The following is an 18432-nucleotide window of genomic DNA, read 5'->3' as shown; positions in this document are numbered from 1 at the left end:
TTTGTCATTGCGATTGATGTTCCCCAGCATGATACTGGTCACATATTGCTAATATGAGTGAGTTTATGTTACTGTTCGCGTAAACAACCACACACACATGCATGTTGCTCTGAATAAAAGAATCTTGAATGCAGTTAAACCGTATTTCACCTCTGGGGGATGTATGAATATTTTAGGTGTTGTTTTTGTGATTAGTGATATAAATGTTCTTCTATTTTGTTTTCAGATCTCTTGAATACACCATCCACGACCATGAGTTGAGAGACACAAGAAAAAAACTGGATGAAGTAAGTTGAAGTGTGGCTTACTTGCAATTTTTGTCATGCATCCAGCAGTGCTTTCATGATTGTTATACATAGTTGAGTAGTGAATACACACCATATGAACTGGTAATGATGATAAACTTGTACGTAACAGTCAGTAGAAGCATATTGGAAGCTGTCTAAACCGGCACTTGTCGAAATAATCCGGTTTTGACAATGAAAGTAGAGTTAACAAGGTTACAGACAACTAGGGCGGAACATTGTTGTATCACATGGTTCTTTCAGTTACTGTGCACATTGACCATATAAGACACAAGACAGAGATTTCACAAGGCACAATGAGTGGCTAGTATTACTTCAGAACGTCACCCCCTATTTAACATACCTCAAGTGTGACATGTCATTTCTCTTGTTACATGTGCTAGTATACCCATACTGAAGTAAGATTTAACTGTCTTTGTTAACAACCATGCAGTTTCAAAGCAGGATAAATTTGTGACAATACACATTCCACCAACTCCTTGCTGGATTAGACAGTGTTGATTACTAAATAGACACAATCGGGCAGCTTTTCATGCTGAGATCCGGAATTCACAGTTGCTGCATTGCAAAGCTATTAAATGATGGTACATGTACTAGACATGGACAGGACTGAGATTTTAAGCCAGTGTTGACAACTTGCTGAAACTGACGACTACCGGTTGAGACAGCTTCCACTGTAGTGCATTTATAATATGACAGGTAAATGGTTGGGTTATTAAATAACTATAACTGGAACAGGCAATCCAGAGCATTATTATTCTCAACTGGGATGTGACTTGAGGCATCAACCAAGTCAGTCAGGCTGTCCCCCTTATCAAATTAATGGCCTCTTATGATAAGGTTAGTCTCCTCTCACAATAAGACGGTCATGGTCTGCCATAGACATGTTCTTACCTAGATATTCAAGGGTGCGTGCCGTGAAGACCTTCATCAACCCATGCTTGTTGTAGGAGGTTTCTTATCAGATTGGGTGGTCAGAATAGCTGACTTGGTTGACACATGTCAGAATCCAAATTGTGATTGTTGCTTTTGCTGATAATGGGATTGTCTGATCCAGACCCGATTGTCTTCAAACCAAGGCCACATAGCTGGAATGTTGCTCAGTGTGGTGTTAAACAACAAACAAACAAAACACTAAGCTCATTGTACAGTGTCCCTCTGTCATAATTATGATAATAATACAGCCTGTGTCAAACTGCCAATTGGCTAAACTGTATGATTTTTCTCCCTTTATTTCAGCTGCAAGAGAAGCGTGACAACAGTGGTCAGATGAGTCAGAAGCTTCGAGATAGTCAACAACAAGCAACAGACAAAGTCAAGGTAAGTGTTCCCCTGTTAGTAGCATGAAAGTGTCATATAAAGATGAAACTGCCTTTCATGACCCTGTGGGCGATGGGTTTACTGGCAAACAAGGATACGTTGAGCACATATCTGACAATTGACCTGTATTAGCATGTACGAGTGCCGCCCACTGGTGCTTCAGATTGCGAGTGAAAGGGACCCAGGTTGTCTGTAATCAAGTGTAGTTGAATTGGTGAAGCCATGTGAGAGTATTTTGAGCATGGCATGTGCAGCTACGCGCGGAATCAAACTCATCTTCATGCACTGCACGTGCACTAGCCCACATCTTCTCTCCCTTTCACAAACCAAATGGGTTTTCTCATGTCTACCTCTTGTAAACATGTTCTCTACGCTGGTTCAACATGTCTTTGTTTGCCTGTAGGTATTGTAGCTATAGATTTCAAGGACTCAGGGACTGTTGTGTCTAATGTAAGAGGTACTATGAACCATTTGTTTGCTTGCAACAGACCTGACTACTCCGCTCTGTCATGTTACCAAGATAAAGCTAAGTTACTGGTTGTCATGGGATGAAACTCAGTTCACCAGCTTAATACAAAGTAGTGGTGGTCTAATTAATTAAAATAGTCGAAGATAGGTTTGCCAAATAACCTAGCAATTGAACACATTTTCTCATAATCAAACACAAATGGTTTGGAACTACTGTTTTGGTTTTTGAAACACTTGTCAAAGGAACATATCTTAGAAGTTGTCAGGGCTTGAAAATGTCTTTTTACTGAAAAGTCATGACTGAATATTTCTTGAAGACTCCATGAAGTTTATGTTCTTGATATAGAAGTCATCACTTTACAATAGCAAGATGAATTATTTTAAATTGGATGTGAAATTTGCAAATGCTATCTGCACAGCTTCTAAATAAAGCAAATGAAAGAAATCCATGATGTATTTATCTACCTAAATATGAAAATGTAAAAAATTATGCTCACCAATTTTTTTGAACAGGTGCTTGCTGGTAATGAACCAGTTATCAATTGTAAGATTGCAGCTAATTCCCAAACCCATATTATCTGCATTCAGTCCATCAACCGAGACCTGAAGGAGCTGAAGAGTCGTATGCAGACTATCCTGGATGAGAAAGATACGATGGTGAGCGAGAACCAGGACCTGACAAAGAAGAAGGCCAAGCTGGAACTGAACATCAAGGACATAGTGGATGAGATGGAGGGTAACACCAGTGCCAGGGTAAGTTGTAGGAGGATTACCTCCCCTGAAGGGTGGATTCTGACAACAGTACCTTAGTATTGTCAGATTGTCTTTACTTATCACTTATGCATAAACCTGAAGGTATGAAATGAGAGTTTCCACTAATTTTTCATACCGCAGGTACAGTGTATCGACAGCAATGAATATTTTCAGTGCGTTTCAATTTTCAGCAGTACTGTACTTAAAGCCTGAACTTGATAAAATATAAACAAACAACAACAACCCCTCCCCTAAAACAGCCTCATGATGACTATCATTGTCACAGTGGTCTTTCAAAGCTGATTTTTGTAAATTAATGCACCCACAAGTAAATCCATTCAATTTACCAGCTACCTCACATATTTTGCAGAACATTTGAACTATACCTTTCTGATCGTTTTTGGTTCGCAAACAATGAAATTTGTGAAACCAGTCATCATTAGATCACTTCACTCTCTCCGTATCATTGTGACAGGTTGAATATTTTTTTACGTCATTGTCGTTACTAATGTCACCAGGTGCTTCCTCACTTACGTTTGCCTTTACGTTTTGGCAAATGAGCTTGACCCCTACCGATAAAGATGACATTGTCATCTGCTTTCGAGTTGCCGTTTGACATGTGCTTTGAAAATCAGCCATAACCACTCATATCATTCCGCCAGACAGGGAACATGAGTTGTTGCGAATCGCTTTCTCAGCCAATCAGATTTATGGAACATCAGCTTGTCAAGGTTACTTTGGTGGCTATATATAGATCAGAGGGATTCCCACTACCAATTTTTCCGTGGTGATGAGACCAAAAAGTCAGATGATTTTATTGCTCAGCACGTTTTTAACGTAGGATTACCACCACTAGTCTAACAGCCAACTAACTGCATATGATGTTTACCGGTACACTGAACCGTGAGGTTTGTGTTGCAAACTGAATGTGTTCTCCAGGCTGCCAGTTTTTTTCACAAGGCTTTTCTTACCAGTACTTTGTTGTGACGGAGTTGTTTTCAACAGTTTGAAGTAGTGTTGATATTTGAACTATAAGATTCATTTTGTAAGGGTACGATTTGGTGATTTTGATGAAATGTGAGATTCCAATACGTACATAAATGACTATACTAAACAGTAAAAGAAATCCATGTTTAGAGAGAATTATATCTCATAAAAGTAGGCATTCATATATATGTGTTCTGTGTGAAAGCTTGACAAAAAGCCAGAATTGCATTTCCTCTGTTGTTCAGAATATTTTAGCACTTGAGATACCAAACCTTTGTGTATCAGTCAGTGACATGGTGTATGATGTTTCCTTCTTGCAGACCAAGTCGGAGCAGGAGCTGAAAAAGCTGAATGACAAGATCGTGAAGACTCAGGAAGCTCTGGAGGCCATTATACCCCAGTATGAAGGCCAGCGGGATCTGGAGGAACAGGCAGCCAATGAGTGAGTCTCCAGTCATTCTCCACTTGTGTGATCTTTTTTGTTGAGGAAGCCGTCAGAAATTCATTCTTGTTTGAAGTATTTCTGTGACATTGTTAAGGTCTGTTGTGACAAGTCTTTGAAAATGCACACTTCATTTTAGTCTAATGAAAGAACTGTAGTATTGTCTTCTACTTCTATCACTTTGTGTGGCTGTTGTGTAGCCTAGTGGTAAAAGCATTTGCTCATTATGCTGTAGACTATGGTTTGATTCTCCACATGGGTACAATGTGTGAAGCCAGTTTCTGGTGTCACTGTGTTGCTGTTGTTAGAATATTGCTAAAAGCGGCGTAAAACCATACTCCATCACCCATTTGCTTTTTCAGTTGCATACTTAATTAACTTTGGTGATGTTACAGGTCACACAAAACCAAATGTTTATGCCAGCTTGATTTGACAATAGATGCACTATATTCTACAAGACTAGAACCTCATGACTTAGTGAGTTTAGTTTTACACCGCACTCAGCAATATTTCCTCTGCATGCTGGTGATATGTAAATAATCTAGACCAGACAGTCAAGTGATCAACAGCATCAGCATTGTTCTATGCAAATGGGAACTGATGACATGCCCACTGAGGAAGTGAGTTTGACCTCTCGATGCGATTAGTAACTTTTTATGACAAGAATGAGTTGCTGAAGATCAATTCTAACTTGGATATTCTTGTGGCCTCACATGTCTTTTTTGGGGATACATGTATGGCACCATCTAGATAGTGCTCAGTTGTAATGTTTCTGGTTGTGGTGACTCTAGATGTTTTATGTGCCAGACTGTCTCTAGCTGAGCAGAGGAGGAAAGAGCTGTATGCCAAACAGGGGCGTGGCAACCAGTTCACATCGCGTGAGGACCGAGACACTTGGATCAAGAAGGAGTTGAAGTCCCTCAACAAGGCAATCCGGGATAAGGAAGAGCAGGTCAGGTTCTGGCTAGGCATACTCTGGGGCAGTTGTGACTTAGCATAGCATCGCTACCATGGGATAATATTCATATCATGTCACCACATTTTTCACTTGTTTGTAGACATACTAATCTGAAAAGTCTGAACGCTAGATGTTTAAGATGAAAAGCGTTTCTAAATCTGGAATGGAAAGTGTTAGATGTGATGATTCATCACCTGGTGGATATTATCTGGCAACAAAACTACATCGTATGTGATAACCCAGTAGTAAACCAACATTGTGTGTTACCAACTTGAGACCTTACTGGTGACCCTTTTTGTCTTTAAAAGGGGTTTCGTTCAGAAACTGGAATTCATGGGGCATAGTTGTTCATGCATCAAGAAGGGGTGATTTGTGTTTAATTCTAAGATTGTGTTTTGTAGATTAAGAGATTGACAGATGATTCTGGGAAAGATGAACAAAGGCGCCAGGAACTCATGACGAAGATTGAGGTCAGTATTCCAACTCTTTCATAGTTTAGTAATCATGAACTGGACAGATTACATAGTTGACTTTCCCAACACTACAAGTCATTTTTTATTTAAAAAACTATTAATGGTCTTTGAAATACTTCCAAAAATGGAGTTGCAACCTTCTGTCTCACATATTGCATTTCTGATGGATGAGGGGAGATATGATAAACTGTTCTTGTTCCCAGAGCAATGAGAGCAAGAGCGAGCACTTCAAGAGCATGCAGGATCGAGACAACAAGGAATATCAGGAAAAGAAGAAGGAGAAGGATAACCTGCAGAATGAGAGGAGGTGAGGATACACTAGACATAGATACACTAGACATAGATACACTAGACATAGATACACTAGACATAGATACACTGAAGTATTGCTCTAGCAGGCATGGTTGTACAGTTGCACACTATGAATACTGCACAGGTGTTCAAGTGGCGTTTACAAATATTGTCCCAGAATGTCCAAGTTGTCCAGTGTCATATTACGTTGTCTAGCACACGTTTTGTATTCTTGAAACACTTAGATCCTGCTTTCAAAATATCATTGCACCTTTCTAAATCTGTTGGAAATCTGGATTAAAATAGATACCCATTACTTCCTGCTTGTCATAGGAGTCATGTGGATGAGACGGTCAGGGCCTAGATTCTTTTTCAGAAGAAGTCCTCCTTGGGGTACATATATAGCATTAAAATGTCCATTTAAAAATGCCTACGACAGTTGTAACAATATTGAATAAATATTTTACAAAACAAAAACTCGTTTTTGTCTTGTGAGACCACCCCTACAGGGCCCCCACCCGGGCCCCTTAACAGCCAAGAGCAGGTAACTCTCGCCGTGTACCTCATACCTCACTTTTCATGCTGTCGTCTTTGAGGACAGTCGTCCATCAGCAAGCTCTCATACTTAGAGAACCTACGAATTGAAGAGAAATGAGTGAGAAAGCTACGAAAACCGTATGTATGGTTCCTTTTTAACGCACGGGCGGTATTAGGAATGCATATTTCACTCTTTTTCATTCATGAAATGTTGTAACTTTCCGTGGCTACCGTGGTCTTCAGTCATGTGGCTGACAAGATGGCGGGCGGCACGTACCTGGTGGTTATTTCTTCTGCCTATTCTTTTAGGTGGTTTTAAATACAAACCGGATATTTGTATGGTTTTTTACCTTTCTTTTCCATGGTAAAGAAATCCTTATATGCTATTGTATGTTTTCATAAATAGCTTTCTTATTATTTAACGGTTAAATATCGCCAGTGCGTATTATTGTTTCTGTTAAATACTCATGTGTTTGTTGGATTAACGGGCCTTGCTATTAATCATAGCACGGTTCGGTTTTTTCCAGTTCAAGGTGTGTGCTACTTGTAACGCAAAACTCCCCCCGAGGGATAAGCATATTCTGTGCCTGCGTTGCTTGGCGGAGGAAGCTCACGACGAGCAAGGATGCGCCGTATGTCAGGACTTTTCCCCCAGGGCTCAAAAATCCCGTCATGCAGACTTGATCTTTTATAGATCTTTGATCCAGGCGGGGGGGGATATTTGGGCTCAGGAGCCGCCTTCAAAAAAAGCTAAAAAAGATATTAAGAAGGCGTCTTCGGCATCAGTCTCGGGGGGGGATACGGCAAAACCAGCGAAGGGTACTTCGGTTCCACCTCCAGCGGTGGCTTCTACCTCCGCAGCACCTCCCACTGAACCCTCGCAACCGTTAACATTTGATTTACTTTCGTCTTTGTTACAGCAGCAAATGGCGTCGGTGCATACCCTGATTTCGGATGCGATGTCCGGTCTCCGTCAGGAGATCGGCGTTCGTCCGGAGTCGGGTGTGTATCCGGCTTCGGCTTCCATGGGACTCCCCAGCCACGCCTCTGGCGCCGGTGTGGGGACTTCCATTAGGGGTGCGCAGGAACCGACTTTAGAGTCGGTTGCCAGCCACTCCGAGGTTGCCAGTGTTGGTCATGGGACCATGCCTATGTTGGGAGCGTTGCCGGCGATCCGCCACCCAGACTCAGTCTCGGGCGTCGGGTCTATGGCGTCGGGCCGCTCGGCTCTGCTCGGGCCTCTCTCTCTTTCGGATGTTCCCTCGACCGATCCCCCGGAGCTATCCTTAGATGACAGATCTGAGGTGTCACTCATGGGGGATCGCGCCGAGGAGATAATGGAGGAGGGGGAGGACCGGGGTGGGCCGAGTGAGTTTTCGTTTTCGCTCGGCGCCTCGCTGAGGCAGGTACGGGAGCGTATTGCTTCTGTCCTGCCGCAGGTCGTGGTTGCTTCGGCGACACCTGACCCCGAGGAATTCCGACTGCCGGGTGAGGCTTTTGCCCCAGCCAAGGTGGTGGATTCTCGGTTGCGCATCCTCCCTTCTATTTTGTCAGAAGTGATTAACCCTCTTTTAACGGGAGCGCGGTCACGCTTCGATTTGCCGGAGCTAGACTGACGTTACCTGATGGGTGATCTTGACTTGTATAACCCTCCAGTGGTCGACGACTGTATCTATGCATCGGTCGCCCTGGGGGGTTCCTCTGGCAGCTCCTTAGCTTCGGCTAAGCAAGGATGCCGCCTGCCTCCATTCACCTCTAACGTTACTGCCCTCAAATCGGCTTATAGGTCGTTTGAGGAGCAGTACCGAAATGCAGCTCAATGCCTTAAGGTCACAGTACACGCCGCATATACTTCGGTATTGCAGCGTCGGCTTGTTGACGGCGGCGGTGTTGAGGAGGAGTGTGTTTCCCCTACGCTCGCTCAACAGCTTACGGAGGTGCAGTCACATCTGGCGCGGGACTCGATCAGGTCCTCGGCGTGTCAGATGATGTCTGCAGTTATGGGCCTCCGTAGACTGTGGCTGTCCGTGGCACGGTATTCGCCGGCCACTCAACAAGCGCTACTTTCACTGCCATTCCGGATGGGATCTACTCTCTTCCCGGGATCGGCATCAGTAGTCCAGGAGGGCGCGGAGGCTGTGTCTACATTCAAGGAGTCTAAACCCTTGTTAGAACAGCCTCACACTTCTCGTGCGCGTCCCCCGGTGCTTTCCTCCGCTTATCCTTCGGCTCCGGCCAAGGACTCTGCTAAGTGGGCACAGCCCTTGCAGGCGCGGAAGGGTAAGGGTAAGGGTAGGGGCAAGGGCAAGGCTGCGGCGCCCCAGCATCCTTTTCCGAGGAAAGGGAAGTCGGCCCCGGCTTCCCAGTAAGTCATCCTCCGGAGCCCTTGCAAGTGATCCCGAATCAAGCAGTCGGAGCACTGCCGACGTCGGGCATTCATTGCCTTCTGCCAAACCTTCCTGTGGGTGGCCGCCTTTCCCACTTCCTGTCGGATTGGGAAAAGGTAACCTCCAACCCCTGGGTCCTATCCACACTCAGGGACGGCCACTTACCACTATGGAAGAGAGACCCGCCTCCCTTTTCCGGAATTCGGCGCACTCCTGTGCCGGTAGTTCCGGAGAAAGCCGAGGTTCTCCGCGCCGAGGTTCAGTCTTTACTGGACAAGGCGGCCATCGAGGTGGTTCCAGGGGGCCAGGAACAAGAGGGATTTTACTCCACTTATTTCCTGGTCACCAAAAAGGACGGAGGGTTCAGACCGATTCTCAATCTCAAACGGCTGAACACTATGCTGCAGGTACCGTCATTCAAGATGGAGACACTACGGTCAGTGATCTCATCTGTAGAAAGAGGCGACTGGCTTACGTCCATCGACCTCAAGGATGCGTACCTGCATGTTCCGATGCATCCCGAGTTCAGGAAGTACCTGCGGTTCTCCTTCGACGGGGTATGCTATCAGTTTCGGGTGCTTCCCTTCGGCATCGCTACGGCTCCGAGGGTATTCACCAAGCTTATGTTAATCCCAGCGCAAGTGGCCAGGTCACAGGGCAGGTGTTGTCACCCGTACCTGGACGATTGGCTTATACGAGCACTTGCCGCTCACTTGAGTCGAGACGCAACATTCGCCATAATGTGTATTCTCACCAGGTTGGGCTGGATTATCAATCTCAAGAAGTCAGACCTAGTTCCTACACAGGATCTGATCTTCTTAGGCGCACGGTTCGACACAGCGAGAGGCATAGTCTCCCTGTCGCCGGATCGGATCTCCAAAGTTCAGAGAGTTGTTATGCAATTCCTCGAGTCCCCCTCGGCTTCGGCTCGGGTTTGGCTCCAGTTGCTAGGCAACATGGCAGCGACGGTGGACGTTGTTTGGAGGGCGCGGTTGAGGATGCGACCCATTCAGTACGCCTTGGCGCGAATGTGGTCCCACGGCAGGAGTTACGAGATGATTCTCCTCACTCCGGAGTGGCTCCTTCCTCATTTACGGTGGTGGACAGTGGTAGGGAATCTATCCAGGGGGTTACCCCTGGACGCTCCCTCACCAACCCTTTCAATTCAGACGGACGCTTCCCTCACAGGGTGGGGTGGCGTGCTGGGCGCCCATTCAGTTTCGGGCCTATGGTTACGGCACGAAACGCGCCTGCACATCAATGTGCTCGAATTGAGAGCTGTCCGGCTAGTGTTCCAACACTTTCGGGAGACGGTTCGAGGCTGTGTGGTACGTCTAGAGATGGACAACCAGACGGCAATGACCTATATCCTGAAACAGGGCGGTACGGTTTCTCCGTCCCTCCTAGAGGAGGCGTGGCACTTTCTACAGTGGTGCGACCGGTTCAATGTTCGGGTGTGTCCCGTGTATCTCCCCGGGGTGGACAATGTTCGAGCAGACGCGCTCTCTCAACGTGTCCTAGCTCCTCACGAGTGGATGTTGCATCGGGAGATATTCGGGATTATCTCCCGGTTGTTCGGATCGTTCCAGGTGGATCTGTTTGCCTCTGGGGGGACGAACCAGATTCCGGTGTTTTGTTCTCGGATACCGGATCCGAGAGCCATCGCTCAGGACGCTTTCCAGCTCGATTGGACGGACAGGGTATTGTGGGCGTTCCCACCTCTGCCGCTGATTCCCAGGGTCCTCTCGCAGCTTGCCACCCAACCAGCTCGACTGTTAGTGCTTCTTGCTCCTCTTTGGTCGTCTCAAAGCTGGTTTCCGGTAATGATGAGGTTTCTGGCATTGCCTCCTGTCCTTTTACCCTTTCGACCGGACTTACTATCCCAGAACGGAGCGCCGCACCCGAATCCCAGGATTCAGTGGGTGGCCTGGCCACTGTCAGGAATCGCCTCCAAGCGAGCGGAATTTCTGCACCAGTTGCAGACACAATTCTGGCTTCGCGGAGGGATTCGACAAACGTTCAATATGAGGATAGATGGGCCTGTTATGCGCGCTGGTGTGTCAACAGGGGGATTCTTGATCCCTTTTCTTCAACTCTAGTTGAAGTACTGGAATTTTTGCAGTCCCGGTTAGAGTCAGGCCTAGCCGCCTCTACTATCCGGGGCTATTCCACGGCCATTTCGGCATTCCATATTCCTGTTGACGGTGCTCTCTTGGGGCAGCACCCTCTTGTTCAGCGTTTTTTAGCGGGTGTGGATAGGATCCGTCCGACTGTCCGGCGGATTAGTCCCCCGTGGGACTTGTCAGTCGTTCTTGACTGGTTGTCCGGTCCTCTTTTTCACGAGCTATCGTCTCTTTCTCTCCAGCTGTTAACGTGGAGGGCTGCCTTTCTTGTGGCGGTAACGTCTGGCAGGCGGGTAGGTGACATTCATGCAATGTCAGCGGATCCTGCTTTGACCGTCTTTCACAAAGACAGGGTCAGTATTAGACTGCCGGATTCTTACCGTCCTAAGATCGCAGGCGCTTTTCATGTTACAGCGCCTATCGAGCTCCCTAAGCTCATGCAGCCTCCCTCGCCCGGTACCTCTCTTCGACGTGCTCACGTCTTAGATGTCCGTAAGACCCTTAGGGCTTATATCAAACGAACTGCTGATATCCGAAAAGATAACCAGTTGTTTTGTTGTTATGGCGGGGGAAGAGCTGGTCTGCCGGCGAACAAGCAAACCATATCTAGGTGGCTTGTCTCTGCCATTTGTATGGCATATACTCATAAAGGGTTACCTATCCCTAATGGGTTAAAGGCTCATTCTGTTAGGGCAGTGGCTACGTCACAGGCTTATGCCGCGGCTCTGCCCATTGAGGAGATCTGCTCTGCGGCTATTTGGAGCCGACCGAGCACGTTTATCCGTCACTACCAACTGGACAAACATTCACGGGAACGTGCTCGGTTTGGCCATACAGTTCTCACCAGTGGGCAGAGTCGTGATTCCCCTAGCTGAATGAGCGTCTGAGATCTCGACTTTGTTTATCATGAAATGTTCCTGGTGGTGGGTTTTCACGAAACATTTCTTGTTATATTGGTGACGGATATCCCCTGGTGGTGGTGTTTTTATATATATATATATATATAAAAACAACAAAAACACAAAGAGAAACTACCTCTAGACGGTTTTTTCACTATTAGCGTCGACATACGCTCATATTTACCCTTGCACTGTTATTCCCGGCACTACTTCGCTGGTTTGGGGGAATATTTACAGTGAATGGCATGAGGTGTGGTCATATGTCCATCACCTTTGCTGGGTTATTGTCGATTGGCTCTTTCGGCCCTATGTTGCCACGCCCCCGCCTGATTGACATCAGCGTCTTGGTGATTGGGTAAGTGTATTCTATCTCTCGCAGCTTCGGCAGTGTATGAGAGTGTGTGTAGGGTACACATCAGCAGACAGAATGCCGCTCCCGACTCACGTTCGTTGGGAGTCTGTCTTATGCTATATATGTACCCCAAGGAGGACTTCTTCTGAAAAAGAATTATACAAACCTGTAGAGGTTATGAATTCTTTGAAGAATGTCCTCCTTGGGGTACGGCCACCCGCCTCCCCACATTCTGTCTGACAATCTCAGCATGAAAAGTGAGGTATGAGGTACACGGCGAGAGTTACCTGCTCTTGGCTGTTAAGGGGCCCGGGTGGGGGCCCTGTAGGGGTGGTCTCACAAGACAAAAACGAGTTTTTGTTTTGTAAAATATTTATTCAATATTGTTACAACTGTCGTAGGCATTTTTAAATGGACATTTTAATGCTATATATGTACCCCAAGGAGGACATTCTTCAAAGAATTCATAACCTCTACAGGTTTGTATAATTTTCGAAGCTCTCTTAGTTCTACGATAGTCGTAAATGCCATACACTATCATTGACTTAAGACTATCTTAGCGCTACGAGAGCTTCGAAAATCTAGCCCCAGACATTGTGGTGGATGGACATAGTATGAGTCACTATTAGGTGCATATTTGATTGATTTCCAAGACATTATAATTAGAAAATTAGTAGACGGTCAACAAACTGTTTACCCATTCGGTAGAAATAACCTCACTAATCCTGAACAGGACATAATCCTTTGTAAGTGTGCATCGTAATCTGCCGCAGTTTCATTGGAACACAACTCGATCAATCATACCCACGGCAACTGACCAAGTGAACATGCTTTCAGTTTCAGGAAGTTTCCATTTAAAATGAGGCAGGGTTAACATTATGTTGCATTCTTTACGAAGATTGTGGGTTGTTTGGAATTGATGTGGCTCTTTCTATTAAGAGTTTGTACATGGTCCATAGGCCTGTTGCTCTCTGCTTGTTTAATTGGTAGGCTGGTTGATGTAGGTGGACTTTTGATTGATTTTGACACATTGATGTCATACATCATCAGAGGTTATGAGACACAAATTCCTGCATCCAATACGCATAAAAGTGGACAATGGATGCATTGAAATTGATAAGCATGTCCACACAGAAGCAGAAATAGTCCAAATACTTTTTGTAAAAATTTCCGTCAAGTAACAGTAAGTTATCACTTAGTCTGCTACTAGCCTTCTTGTTGTATCATTTGCAATTTAATTACTGTAACAATGTGGTGATGATCATGATACAATACAATAACATCATGATACAATGCAATTACATGAAGTGAATTGCAACAAAACCACAACATAGTATTAAAAATATTTATGTGTATGGTACATCCCACGTAGACCAGAGGGATGGGAGGGTAGCCTAGTACTTGAAGCATTGGTTTGTCCTGCCAAACACCCGAGTTTGAATCCCCACTTAGCTCTAATGTGTGGAACCCATTTCTGGTGTCCCCACTGTGCTCTTGCTGGAATATTGGTAAAATGGCGTAAGACCAAACTGAGTCAGTTGTAGTCCACGAACCCTAAAAATTAAGAGTATGAGTCTCAGGGACCCTCAAATACAGGATTCAGGGCTTGTTCCATGCATGATAGGTCTTGTGTCTCCAAGTTAGCCTCATTGTTCTGCCCAGTACTGACATGGTGTGTGTTCCAGTGCTCTGTGGAGACAGGAGAACTCCCTGCAGCAGACACTTCAGTCCGGCCGAGAAGAGCTCAGTAAGAAGGAACAGGGTCTCCGATCTCTCACCGGCAAGGTAACAAAATGTCACAGCTTCAAATTCAGTGTCATACATTCCTGCACACAGTTTTGTTGACGACCTCCTTTTCTTGATATCATATTTAACAAAGGGACATAAATAAGTGTATAATTGTGATATTTTTTAGTTAATCATGAAAGTCCTTGTCTTTTGGTACTAATGTTAATATGTAACAATTTAGACAATTAGTTACAGGAGTGTATATTGATAGGCTTGTTGAATTAAACATGAAAGTGCCTTGTGTAATTTTAATAGGTAATGATTTAGTGGTCCCTAGATTTTTGTAATATTGGGGAATACCTCAAGGATCTCTGGACTACTTTCATAATGAACTTAATGAAATCAACAAACAATAGTTTCTACAATCAGCAGTGTATCGTAAAATTAATAGGTTTCTGTATCAAATTACTGCTAAGGAACTACAACGGAAGAACAAAATAGAGCTGCAATTCATTCATGACAACATTCTGAAGTAAAATATTAGTAGTAACAGCTATAAAGGTAATAATATTCAGCTAATGGCAACAGTGGACATGCTTCCAAAATAAGCCCACACTGGATATCCAGGGACAAAATGTGCTCTTCATGGTTGATCATATCTGTGTTACGTTAGATGGGTCAGATGCTTGTTGTGTTGTTGTTTCTTCAGTCAGTTTTGTGTAATGTTTCAGGCTTTGTTGAATGGTATTGACAGTGTCAGCAAGGTGCTGAATCAGTTCCGAGAACAAGGGCGTTACCCTGAGGTTGTGTCTGGTTACCATGGCGTTCTCATTGAGACCCTGGAGGCAGAGAAGACCTTCTATACATGCGTTGAAGTCACAGCTGGAACAAGGTAACAGCAGCAAACTTGCAGTGAATGTGTCAAGAGTTCCCCGAACTTGATGAACTGTATTACCAGGGAATGAATGTTAGAGGAAAGGCATTAGGATAGTTTAAAGATTCTACCAACTTTAGGTTGGATATTCTAGAAGAAAATATTTTTGTGTGTTTTTTTTGTAACGGTCAATGAAGCCAAACGGAAATTTTATGTCTAAAACCCTGACATATGGAAAGGGGCCTTAGTTATGCCAAATTGCAGTCCGTGTGAGTTTGGTGCAAGCTCTTGAACAGTAGCTTCAGGTTTCATCTCATGTTTTTAAGCAGGTGTTTCAGTATTTTGATGATCTTATCAACATTTGATGATATGGCTGCTTAATAGTGGTAGAAGTCATACTGTGCAGTTTACTTGACTCTAAGATGTGAATCTAGACAACCAGGGTGTTTGGTTAAGGTTCTCTGCTGTTGATATTATAATTCAAAGTTAACAGCTAGAATAGCTTTGAGAAGCATAGTTAGAACACTGACAGCAACACATATCAGTGAGGTGTTTGTTTTGAAGTGACTACTGTCAGCAACAGATATCAATGAGGTGTTTGTTTTGAACCGAGTACTGTCAGCAACACATATCAATGAGGTGTTTGTTTTGAAGTGACTACTGACAGCAACACGTATCAATGAGGTGTTTGTTTTGAACTGAGTACCTACATATCCTTGATGTCTGCAGGTTGTTTCATCATGTAGTGGACACAGACAAGACTGGCACCAAGATTCTCCAGGAGATGAACCGCCTGCGCCTGCCAGGAGAAGTGACCTTCATGCCCCTCAACCGTCTAGACAACAGAGACACAATCTATCCGGACACGCAGGTAAGTAATCTACTGTTACTCTATACTATACACATTTAGAACTTGTGAAGATCCAAGTTTGAATTGCAACCCATGCTTGCCATAAAAGGCGACTATGTTTGTCGTAAGAGGCGACTAATGGGATAGGGTGGTCAGGCATGCTGACTTGGTTGACACATGTCATTCGTTCCCAATTGCGCAGATCGATGTTCATGTTGTTGGTCACTGGATTGTCTGGTCCAGACTCGATTGTTTACCGACTACTGCCATATAGCTGGAATATTGCTAAGTGTGGCATAAAACTAACCTGACTCACTCACCTTAGCAATATGTAAATGTGGATTGGATGGTCACCATGTCTGATCTGGTGTTCATTCCTCTGTCATTGTAGATAATTGTTCTTTTAACATAATAAGGCCAAGGAGCAAACTTACAGGGTGTTGTGTCTCTTGCAGGATGCTATTCCTATGATTCAGAAGATTAAGTATGAAATGAAGTTTGACCCTGCCATCAAGCATGTATTCGGGAAAACCCTGGTCTGTCGGAGCATGGAGGTGGCCACGCAGATAGCCAGAACACAGAATCTTGATTGTATCACATTGGAGGGTATGTGCCTTCCATCTCCTCGAACCCTCCCTCTCTTCCTCCCCTAATCTGTCTCCGTCTTTGTTGTCACTGACCCCCTTACCTTCACTCCTCATCTTGATCGAGATTCATGAGCTTTTGTTCATGTTTCCATTTTGCACTTGTTACTTGTCAGCTTCCTTATTCTCACTCACTTCCATTATTCATCACTAATTTTTGTTGTTGTGTAGTGCCATATTTACATGGCCATGTCTTGGGTTTGCATGGGTTTCTGATGAGTAGTTTGAACCTCACTTCATTCCTCATTTTGACCATTCCATAGGTTTACTTTCCCCACCCACGACCATATCTACCTTGGTTCTCTTACTCAATCATTCTTCCCTTCTTCTCATATTTAGATCAAGAAGATATTTTATTATGTTCTTCATCACACATTTAAATACCTCCCCTAATCCCTCACCCATTATTCACTTCCTTCTGTCAAGGTTAAAGTTACATGAAACTATACTATCTACATTTATCTCCCCTATTACATCCTCTGCCCAGTTGACTCATCACCTCCACTGTTCTATCTTCTGTCCAGTTCCCCGTCCCATTCTCTGTCCTCTCCCTGATCCCATCCTCTGCCCTTCCCCCCTCCCCTCCTCTTTCCTGTCCCCATCCCCTCTTCTGCCCTGTCTTCCATGCCATCCTCTGCCATGTCCCCCATCCTGTCCTCTGTCCTGTCTTCCATCCCGTTCTCTTTCCTGCTCCTATCCTCTCTTCTGTATTTTCCCATCCCCTTCTCTGCTATCCTCTCCTGTACCACATCCCATACTCTGCCCTGTCACCCATCCCCTCTGTCCTGTCCTCCATCCGCTCCTCCATCCTGTCCTTCATCCTGTCTTCTGTCCTATCCTCAGTCCTGTCTCCTGTCCTGTCATCCGTCCCCCTCCTCTGAGTCATTTTCATCTATGACTGACAAAATATTCCAGGTGACCAGGTAAGTCGTAGAGGGGCTCTGACTGGCGGCTACTATGACACGCGCCGATCACGTCTGGACCTCCAGAAGAGCAAGATGGAGCTGACAGCCCAGTGTGCGGAACACGAAGTAGCGTGTAGAGAGCACAGGGAGAAGCTAGAGGCTCTGGAGGGCAAGATCAACAATCTGGTGTCCGAGATGCAGAAGTTGGAGACCAAGTGTAGCAAATATAAGTACGTCAGAACGTCTTCATGTCTGTGTTAATGACGTGTTTGTAAGGCAATAGACAAGGGTATTTTGGGTGTGTGTGTGACATAATACACTGCATTGTGGGTGTTCAGACTCTTATATACTTACTACTTATTGAGGAACACCCCTGTGATCTTGTGTCCCATAGACTGCTAGCTCAACCCGTATCTGATGGTCATAGCTTGAAAAAACAAGCCCAAGATCCTTGGTAAGAATGATCAGTGTCAATTTAGGCATTCCTACAGTTTGAATGTGTCGTTTCAACTGAAATGCTGTACAAGGCATCACTAAAGAAAACATTTATTTTGGTGGTTCTCCTTTGTAGAGATACATATGAAAAGTTGCAAGCAGAAGTCAGACTAGCCAAGGAAGAATTAAAGTTGGTGGAAAAGCAGAAACCCTCAAAGGTAGGATTGTGGAAATGCATATGTGTTCTTTTTGTACCTGGTGAATTACATTAATGCAGTTGACTGTGCAGTGTTGTACCCCTTTTGTGCAAGTATGCTTTTGAATATAGGGTTTGAATCCCCCCTGTTATATCTGCTTATGATTCTAGGTTTATCTGCATCAAATCATGTTTATGGATTTGACCCAAGTGGTAAACACCAGCATCACCTTTTTCTTCATCACATTTAACTGGCGTGCTATATTTTTACTGAAAGTGGACTGGATAACTCCGAATAAATCTGGACTAAATTCAGTAGTGTGTGAGGTGCAAGCAGCAATTAAAATTCCTGGCCCGACTGTCTGGAATGATCTGTTTTCATCTCGAACAGTCATGTTTCAAAATTAGCCTGTCTGATGGTCTGGAAGATATTTTTCACCCCTAACAGTAAATATTTCATAGTGTCACAAAGGTTCTCTTGTCACTTTGAAGCATTGAAGGTATT

At 44.6% G+C, this 18432-nt stretch overlaps 1 protein-coding gene across 1 annotated transcript in view; it reads left to right on the top strand.

The window, feature by feature from the left end:
* The window catches only part of LOC137264855 (structural maintenance of chromosomes protein 3-like), a 48392-nt gene that overhangs the window by 6743 nt on the left and 23217 nt on the right, over positions 1–18432 (top strand). Inside the window, exons 9-21 of the mRNA XM_067800201.1 lie at positions 227–287; positions 1545–1625; positions 2682–2846; positions 4154–4275; positions 5083–5227; positions 5635–5703; positions 5910–6013; positions 13981–14080; positions 14755–14915; positions 15627–15768; positions 16203–16353; positions 17307–17526; positions 17868–17949. Of these exons, the coding sequence (XP_067656302.1) occupies positions 227–287; positions 1545–1625; positions 2682–2846; positions 4154–4275; positions 5083–5227; positions 5635–5703; positions 5910–6013; positions 13981–14080; positions 14755–14915; positions 15627–15768; positions 16203–16353; positions 17307–17526; positions 17868–17949 (1603 nt within the window). The remainder of the gene's footprint in view (positions 1–226; positions 288–1544; positions 1626–2681; positions 2847–4153; positions 4276–5082; positions 5228–5634; positions 5704–5909; positions 6014–13980; positions 14081–14754; positions 14916–15626; positions 15769–16202; positions 16354–17306; positions 17527–17867; positions 17950–18432) is intronic.

The sequence above is a fragment of the Haliotis asinina genome, chromosome 15 (assembly GCF_037392515.1).
Source record: "Haliotis asinina isolate JCU_RB_2024 chromosome 15, JCU_Hal_asi_v2, whole genome shotgun sequence".
In the NCBI taxonomy this organism is placed as follows: domain Eukaryota; kingdom Metazoa; phylum Mollusca; class Gastropoda; order Lepetellida; family Haliotidae; genus Haliotis; species Haliotis asinina.
This window is presented reverse-complemented; position numbering and strand designations above follow the sequence as displayed.